At 37.0% G+C, this 8,805-nt stretch overlaps 2 protein-coding genes across 3 annotated transcripts; both read left to right on the top strand.

The window, feature by feature from the left end:
• Positions 1-489: 489 nt before the first annotated feature.
• Positions 490-4,755, top strand: LOC103963873. 2 transcript variants are annotated; one of them, XM_009376742.3, is made up of 8 exons: positions 490-709; positions 1,449-1,623; positions 1,760-2,190; positions 3,228-3,366; positions 3,620-3,753; positions 4,152-4,214; positions 4,308-4,379; positions 4,480-4,755. In XM_009376742.3, the coding sequence occupies exons 3-8, from the start codon at positions 1,999-2,001 to the stop codon at positions 4,564-4,566; spliced, it is 687 nt and encodes a 228-aa protein (XP_009375017.2). In that variant the 5' UTR covers positions 490-709; positions 1,449-1,623; positions 1,760-1,998; the 3' UTR covers positions 4,567-4,755. The 2 variants fall into 2 exon arrangements, with proteins under 2 accessions (XP_009375017.2, XP_018507067.2); XM_018651551.2 differs by having other exon boundaries at positions 1,436-1,623.
• An 840-nt stretch (positions 4,756-5,595) lies between these two features.
• On the top strand, positions 5,596-8,440 carry LOC103963870 (probable E3 ubiquitin-protein ligase RHB1A). The gene is made up of 5 exons (XM_009376739.3): positions 5,596-5,738; positions 6,409-6,535; positions 6,805-7,240; positions 7,445-7,554; positions 7,653-8,440. Exons 2-5 carry the CDS (start codon positions 6,470-6,472, stop codon positions 7,677-7,679), a joined length of 639 nt encoding a protein of 212 aa, XP_009375014.2. The 5' UTR covers positions 5,596-5,738; positions 6,409-6,469; the 3' UTR covers positions 7,680-8,440.
• Positions 8,441-8,805: the final 365 nt, after the last annotated feature.

Raw genomic sequence — 8,805 nt, 5'->3', positions numbered from 1 at the left:
CCAATACTGTTTACTGTAACGAAAAATCATATTTTTACATTAAAAAGTCAATTCCGATACTATTTATTTTGCACTTTATTTTATCCTTATTATTAAAACTCAAAATTTTCAAGTTATTTTTTATTAATTTTTCTTAATATTTGTGAGTGGATTTGATTCGGTTGTAGTCAAAATTGAAAACCAAACCGAAATTAATATTTGGTTCGATTTTTTCAATTTGTAAAAGGAAACCGAATTATTTCAATTCAGACTTCAGTTTCAGTTTTTTTCTAATTTTTTCAGAACCTTTCACTTTTTGCCAACCTACACGATGTTTGGGCCACGCCCTTAAATCTCCCACTACACGACAAAACCACCCGGCTCACAAAACCTAGCCGAGCCGGAGCCTATAATTTCAACCGGCTATACCCGGTTCCACCGGTTACAAAGGCATGGCGGTACGGCAAATGGCAGGTCGTTCCATTGACAGTTGGTAAGCATTTAGTGTGCTCCTTCCTTCCCCCTTGCTCTACTTTCTCTCTCCATCAGCAAATTCCAATCCTTTTCACTCACTCTCAGAAAACGCCTCTGCATTTTCACAATCTTCAAATCATCCATTTCTCCACAATCTTCAGGATCACTCCATATTATTCAAAATCCTGTCTTGGGTACCTTTTTGTCATCTGGGTTTTTCTCAGAGCTTCCTGTTATTTTCTCGACAACCAAACAGGTAATGCACTTTTTTCTGTGCTTTTTTTTATTTTTTCCAGTTGGGTTTTCGACACATTTCGTGTCTCAGCCATTTGCAATTTTTTACTGGTTCAAGCTCATATCTTTGCTGAATTTAGCTCCAAAAGTTGCTATTTTAGCAGCTCCCTCACTGTTAGTATTATTTTATTCTTTTGGGGTTTATTGGGATTAATTATTTGATTGTTTTTTGTAATTTTCACTGGTTGTACTGTCATTAAGTTGTAATAATCCATTGTTGTTAACAAATTTTGATGCATGGTTGAGCTTATTTTTGAAAAAAAAATGAAAAAGTTCCAGAAAGTGGGGGCACAAACAGTCAAATCAAAAATTTTGTGCCTGTTTTTCTTGTGTGCTTTATTTAATCATGATGGTTTTCTGTACCCTTTGTCTGATTAGCTCAGTTAAGTGGGGGTTGTTTAAATATAATTTTTATTCAGTTTTTAAATAGGCCAAAAGAAATTTAAAACTTTTTATTTCTGACACTTTCGCAGCTGCCAAACAAATGTTTTGGGATTTGCCTTGGTTGAGTGCTGACGTATTTTCACCATAGAAGTAAATAGATTTTTCTTATCGTTATTATCTTTCAGAAAAAAATTCAGCTGTTTCTGATGAATTTTCGTAAATAAAAATCCGCTCCAAAATTTTATTCAATGCAGAAAGTGTGAGAAAACTAATCCAATATATGTGTGTGTATATATTGATTCAGGTTTTGCATGCAGAGTGAAGCTTGATGAAAAGCATAAATCTTTGATCTGAAGCAAATAGTGCTTCATTTAATGTGATCAATCGTTGCCCGTGAAGCAGTGATTGAAATTCTGTCTGTTTTGCATTGAAGATTTCCCTCAAGATTTCGTGTCAGAGCTCAAGAATTACACACATTCATAAAGAAGAAAGGTGCCTCTCTCTCTCTCTCTCTCTCTCTCTCTCTCTCTCTCTCTCTCTGTGTCCCTCCCTCTAGAATTAATTCCAATCACTGCATGTCTCTGGATTTATTTATAACATAAGGTCTTCATTTGTCTTTCTGCCACAGGGATCAGAATTGGAGGTTGGATTTTCTTGGCTAATTTGGTTCATGAATCTGTCTGGGAAATTTTAGTAGTAATGTAAGCAAAACCCATTTGAGGAAAAGGCCTTTAGGATCTAAAAAATGGGTTTTTGTATCTCAAATTGTTGAATTCAGAAGTTGGGTATTGGACTGTGGAGCGGTTTGGTTTTGGTTGTTTGATTGGGTTTAGTAGAAGCTCTAGTTTTTTATCAAAACTGGGAAGAATGCTGGAGCCAGAGCTCTGTGGTTCTCGGATGCTATCGCCTTTTCGGGACGAAAGCGGAGATGAGGAACTTTCAGTTCTTCCCAGGCACACCAAGGTTATTGTCACTGGAAACAACAGAACAAAGTCTGTTTTGGTGGGTCTTCAAGGCGTGGTCAAGAAAGCTGTTGGGCTTGGGGGTTGGCACTGGCTGGTATTCTTCCTTTTCACTTTTTCTAAATTATTTTGTTTTCATTTAATTATTTCTTAATTTGGTTTTTGTGGACTTGTTTACCATAATTGCTTTTATTTTTTAACTGTTTTGCCAAATTTTGCTCCCAAGTGGATTTGTTGATAATTTTGGTTGTTTTTGTTGGGAAAGGAAAAGCTGGGCTTTTAGTCATTTTTCTCTATTCTATAAAAGTTGTGTTTGTGAAACTAACTTGTAGGTCGGTTTGTTAAGAGCAAGGTTCCGAGTTTCATTACCTCTCCCCAACATCGCTTGCATTAAAAAAAAATTGTGTTTATGTTGTATTCTTTGGAAAGGGCATATCTTTCTAAAATTATGGGATGACCCACAAAATTAGGCATTAGTCGACATTTCATGTGCTTCGTTGTTTCCTGCTGTGAGAACAATTGGGGGTTTCGCATTTCAGACAAATATAAGGGTTTCATTGTATCTTGTGAGGATAGTTCCTTAGTTGTATGTGCAGGACACTCTTTTTCCCTTCTTCTGGGTTGAAATCCCTGGCAAGGTTTTTATTGAGGCCCAATAAGCAACCTATCCTCACTTTGTACGTTTTCCTACCAATTTTACGAATATCATAGGGTTTTAAGTTTCTTGCAGGGGACAACTGGAATTTGTAGTTCTTTTCCGAGTGCGTTGTCATTGGCGGGATTCTGGATTTTTCTCTCATTCTTTTTTTATCTTCTTGCATCATATAAGCAATCATGTCGAATGTAATTTTGGATATTTTGTATCAGAAATTCTGTTCTGGGGTTCAGTTTATCGGTTGTGATTTTGTTTAGATCATAACCTAAGCTTTTTGAATTAAGTATATTTATGTAATCCTTCTTATCATTGCCATCTAGGGCTTGTTATTATACTAATTCTTTCAATTCTTGAGTCTCAAGTATGGATTTTCATTGTTATTACTACTTGTGGATGATTTATCTTATAATTTCACTTCAGTATCCTGTTCTGCATTGTGGGGATTTATTTTTTAAACCGTTAATTTTTGGCGATACAAGGTTCTGAAAAATGGAGTTGAAGTTAAGCTGCAAAGGAATGCGTTGAGTGTGCTGGAACATCCTACAGGGAATGAGGAAGATAGCGATCTTGATTACTCTAGCGGCATCTCTGACCATGGTGATAAGGAGAATGATTTCTGTAAGTTGCATAAACCATACCTGATGAAGCATCAATTTAGTCATTTCTAAGGTTTTTACATTGCAACCTGGAGGTTGTGGACTCAAAACGGGAAAACAGCCTCTAGGGGATGAGGGATTCGACTTTACATCTGTCCCTTTTCAGATCTTGACGATGGGATCCTTGTGTATTGGGTTGCTCTTTTTACGATATTTTTGTTTGGCATTTGTTTGGAGCTTCTATCTAATTTTTATCATTGTATTTCTTTTGGCAGCTAGATGCTTTGAGTTCCATAAGCATAGTAAACCAAGAGTTCGATTTTCAAGGCCATATGTTCCACCCTCAGCAACGAAGTCAGTAAATCGCGGAAGTTATAGAGAAGTTCAATACATCCAAGCACCCCAATCGGTAAGTAACTTGGAAAGTGAGATCTGGGTGTTCATGTTTGTCATTGAAAATTTATCCTGTCTACTAAATGAGTCTCCTCAATATGTTTTCACTTATTTAAAAACAATGCTGTAAATTTTGTTAGTAATAAAAAATTATGAATTGGGAGTGTACTGCTTTAACGCCTTTGGATAGAACGCTTTTGCTTATGATTTCCTACTCAAATAATAACAAACACTTTGCTTCAATATGCTTGCATCGGTCACTCCAATGGTTCTAGTAGATGACACATTTTCTGGCTAAGTTGAATGGTCATGCTCTGATATATAGTTATCCTTCTACACTTAATGCGGTGTGAATTTCCGAATTTCTATGTACACCCATTATTGTGTTGCCTAATCTTCTGTGTGGATGATCAGAGAGTAAACTTGGGAAAACTAGGAACAAGCTCATTGAGGAAGTATTGCAGACACTTCAATCTTGTGGGTATCGCTGATTCCTGCTCTTCGTTTGTTTGTTCTGCCTGGTTGTGAAATCATTCGACTAAATCCTGCTCTTGCAATTTGAAATTGTAGTTAAGCGGCAATTCTAATCCAACAAGGGAACAATTGATCAATGCTGCACAACGACATTTTTCATCACAGCAGGTCTCTCTCTCTCTCATGTTTCTGCACACAGAAAATTACATATGTGCTTTGAATGCACAAATAGAATCCTCTGCGTCTTATTTATTGTTCTTGGTTGCAGATGCCATTGGATGAGGTATCGGTGGTCACTGAATTTGTCGATGCTGCCGGGTGTCGGAAGTGGAAACAAGCAGAACGAGAAATGTGAACGTCAAAAAAAGGAAATATGGTTGTATAATAATATACATATGTATCTACTAACCTAACCGTTAGGTCAGATTTAATCAGATTTAGTACGGTGACATCGATCCCTTGAATCCTAACTTTGTAATACAGGGCTCATACCTAAGTTGTTCTATATCAGTATTAGGTATTAATCTCATCATTATATCTGCCATTTGAGTATTATATGATGTGCTTGGTTTTAGAAGCATATGGTTTGTACAAAATCTAATGTGCAGAATGCCGAGGGCGAATAACTTATCCATTCTGGCTGCTAACCCCAGCTCTCTCTCTCTCTCATCACGTGATAGGACATGGTCTTACGTGAGAAGAGAGAGAGAGAGAGAGAGAGCGCGGTTTTGCACCACGAGAGGGAGTTTTTCTCCAATCATGTTTTTTCAGGTTCTTTATTTACTGGTGTAGATTGCTGAGACGTAGTGCCTTTATTTCTTGTTTACAGTTTTGAACTACGGAAAAGCATTGGTGGAAGTAGGACTAATCAAACCTAAATTGTATAGATAATTATGGTTTTAGGTGCGGTATTGATCATGTATTTCAAAAAAGCATACGTATGAGTATATACGTGCGAGTGACTCACGTAGGAATCTTTGCCGTATCGTTTTAGTAATATTTTTAGTCTTGGGTTCGGCTTTTACATGGTGAGTGATTATTAATGATGCAATGTGACTTAACCAAATTTTCCACTGCTCAATAGCGTTGTATCGAGAAAAAGATCACGAGGTTAGATCTTGAGTCGAGCTACAAAAGAGACCGAATTGGATTTGAAATGGTAAGGGATTTAGGCTCAAAATTAATTTATAACCTACTAGTGGGCTTTGAACAAAAAAGCCCAAAAACTGGTTTTTCCATATGCCACTGCCACCTGTGAATATTGGTATAACAACAATCAACAAACCCATACCAAAATTGCAACAAAATGTATTTCTTTATTATATTTCATAATTTTCAGCATAATTAATTAATTTAGTATTTTTGTTTTATTCCCCCTGAAAAGAAAAGCCACTTTCTCTCTCTCTCTCCCCTCCAATACGCTCCCCAACAAGTCCACCCTCTCTCTCTCCACTCACTCCCTCCCTTCCTCTAAAATCCCCAATTCCAATTTCGATTCCGATCGAAGCGTCTTCAATCCACAAAAAGGTACTCAAAATTCTCAAACCCTTGCTAAATTCGGATTGATATTTTTTACTTCTTCTTCCTCTTTGTTTTTTTTTTTTAATCGATTTTTCAAGAGTTTTTCTGTGAAATCCTGTTCGATTTTTTGTTTCTGCTTTTAATTCATTGGTTTTGAGACTTTTCGGCTGATCATGTATTTTTTTCCTTATTAAAAGTGTATTGGTATTGACTGCTTAGGCTTTTAGTTTATGGCTTCCCTAATAATTTGATGCTGTTTGTTGTCTCTGTATAATTTGATTGCTTTAGTTGCTTCCATGATAATTTGATGCTGTTTTACTCGTGATAATTGCTCGAAGTGTATAGAATTGGGTGTTGGTTGCGGAGAAGTTTGGATTTTCACTAATTTTTAATTATTTTTTAAGCTCCATGAATTGGGTTTTGCTGCTAATATGATGGGTTTGTTGGGTTTTGCAGTAATTAACATGGTGGGGGTTTTGTACTAATATCACTAGGAACGTGTTTAGGGTCTATTGTGTTTGAACAGTTGGTTTAATCCGCGGGTGTCAAGACTTGAATCGTAGTTATTGGTCATGGGGTTTGAAATCATCAATTGTAGGTTTTTTGTTTATTTTGGGCAAATTGTTAATCTTATTGCAGTCGTCCAACAACGTCCTTTTCGTTTTTTATGTTTAAGGGATATGTGGCACCAAGTGCCTCGAGTTCTCCACAGCAGAGATAATAAGTAAAAGAAGACAATGGGAGGCTGCTGCTGCTGTTCTTCCAAAGGAACGGAGCTAAATGCTGCACCAACATACTATTACGTAAGTAGAATGCTTTCCCTCACTCGCTCTAAATTCTAAATACTGTTTTTTATTTTTCTATTTATTAGTGTTGAGTTGCGTCGCTTTTGTTAAAAACATTTTGTGGGGTTATTTGTTTCTTGTGAATGTTTTAAGTGGATTTGGCCTTTGATAATTGACTTGATTAATGAATTCAGTCTTTTAAATCAGTGTGTTGGCAGTGAAATTGATTTTGTGATTTATCTTGTTTCTTGTTATTCATATTTTTGTGAATTTGAATTACAATGCAGTTTCCAAGGACATCGGATGAGCATGTTCCTTTATCGTCTCGCCAAGGAGGTGCCTCTGCAGTCTCTACTGGGCTCCTAGTTGATACAAATTTGGATACATCAATACCTGACACTTATAGACCACCTCCTGCCCCTATTCCATATGATGTGGCTATAGAGGATCCTCATACTCCACCATCGGTGCAAGAGATTTGTGGCAGCAAGAGTGAATCAGCATTGCAGACAGCAACAAATTCTGATTCTGTTCAAGAAGCAGTTGGTGGAAATACCCGAGAAGTTTCACCCAAGTGTGAAGACCTGAAGGGTGCGGACTGCAAAGCCCAAACTGATTCAGAACTTGATCCGTTGAAGAAGTCAGAAGTTGAACTTGCGAAATCAGTGGAATCTATTACTTTAACAATGGAGGAAGAGGATCTTTGTCCCACCTGTTTGGAAGGTAAAGTCCTTGGTTCAACCATTCTAGAATTGTATAATTAAACCGTTATCTTTCTTTTAAAGAGGAAGTTCCTTCATTTAATTTCTTATGATCAACGACATTGTTGCTTGAAGTTGTCCATTCAAACTGCACTCTTTGTTTTTCCGCTTGCCTCTAAATATGTGACACATTCAGTTACTAGATCATTTCCTTTCTTCTCTGCAGAGTATGATCCACAAAATCCAAAAATTACCACAAAATGCGATCATCATTTTCACCTTGCTTGCATTCTTGAATGGATGGAACGAAGTGACACATGTCCTGTGTGTGATCAGGTTTGCCTTGTTTAATATTTTCCTTATGTTGCGATTTAAGAGAAGAGATCCATTGTCACCCACAATACTGAGAGGCCTCTTCTTCACTTATGATGCAGGAAATGATATTTGAGCCTCCAATCTAGTATCATCCAGCAATTGAAGTCCAGTTCTCTCCATTTTGAAGTATGGTTTGAGATGCCGAGGTTACAAATGCACGAAGGTTTTTATTTCCTCCTATTCTGTGCTCACGGTTAGGTGCCAGTCACAGATATGGTTGGTTTTTGGTTTTGTTTGTGGAGCTATGCTCGTTCAAATGCAGTGCCCTCGTGCATTTGATTCCTTTCAACTCAATGATAATGAAAAGGAAGAGGGGTTAGAGTTGACACTGGCATGAAATTAGTATTGAACTCGATTTTCTATTTGTAGTGCATACATCTTAGATCTTAGAGCAAAGTATTATGAATGATAGAATGAATGACATGGGTTAAAATAGTGACTGAAGACGGGGATAGTAGTCAGAGTCGTTGTCCACAATGGCAGGTTAGTTTCCAAACAAGAAAGGTGAACGCTTTGTTCTCTGTTTTTTCAGAGTATAGTTTCTTCCTTGTTTTCTTGTGGTGAGCCTGGCCATATGTGTGCTGCTGATTTTTGTTCTCTCCCTTGTCATATAAATGGCATCAAATTACTGGTCCGTTTGCTGGTGGTGGGGTCGTTTAGTGTAATGGAGGATGGAAGGTGATGGAAGGTTCATATTGGTTTTTCAGATTATTTATGTATATAACGACGAGTTGGTGATAGGTTTTGATTGAGTTGATCGGCATGTAGATTCGTGTTATACATGTTCAACGTTCTGTCTTTTATTAATACTATACATATATACATATAAGTTGCTTTTTTTGGGTCACCATGGCTTCTCCCCTTATAAAAGGCATACTGACTCCGTTAATATTTAAGCATACAGAGGTGCTTAGCTGAAGTTTTCTATATTTTTTTTGCGATATTTGAACTTAAGACAACATTGATGCTTGTACATTTGCTAGGTACTTCCCCAGGCTGCTTCTGAAAAAATCACTACTGTGATTTTTTGTGCCATGCTAAACACACGCAAACGCATTCACCTCCAACTGATTGTTTCTGTGATTTTTTTTTTTTTTTGGGTACTTCCAGGGAATTGTTGCTTAGTTCCTTCAACTAGTCAATTTGCACTCGTACCCTTATTTTTCTTGATTAAGAACGAATGTTCTAAAAGACGATAGACGCTACGCAGAC

Source organism: the organism of the source record quoted next, unplaced genomic scaffold, assembly GCF_019419815.1.
Source record: "Pyrus x bretschneideri cultivar Hongxiangsu unplaced genomic scaffold, Pyrus_bretschneideri_v1 Contig3, whole genome shotgun sequence".
Classification (NCBI taxonomy): Eukaryota; Viridiplantae; Streptophyta; class Magnoliopsida; order Rosales; family Rosaceae; genus Pyrus; species Pyrus x bretschneideri.
This window is presented reverse-complemented; position numbering and strand designations above follow the sequence as displayed.

Bases quoted from the DNA above. Each gene is read 5' to 3' on its own strand.
- LOC103963873 (XM_009376742.3), top strand. From the start codon at position 1,999: ATGCTGGAGCCAGAGCTCTGTGGTTCTCGGATGCTATCGCCTTTTCGG. The intron at 2,191-3,227 runs GTATTCTTCCTT...TGGCGATACAAG, and splicing joins TTGGGGGTTGGCACTGGCTG to GTTCTGAAAAATGGAGTTGA. The intron at 3,367-3,619 runs GTAAGTTGCATA...TTCTTTTGGCAG, and splicing joins TGATAAGGAGAATGATTTCT to CTAGATGCTTTGAGTTCCAT.
- LOC103963870 (XM_009376739.3), top strand. From the start codon at position 6,470: ATGGGAGGCTGCTGCTGCTGTTCTTCCAAAGGAACGGAGCTAAATGCT. The intron at 6,536-6,804 runs GTAAGTAGAATG...ATTACAATGCAG, and splicing joins CTGCACCAACATACTATTAC to TTTCCAAGGACATCGGATGA. The intron at 7,555-7,652 runs GTTTGCCTTGTT...CTTATGATGCAG, and splicing joins CATGTCCTGTGTGTGATCAG to GAAATGATATTTGAGCCTCC.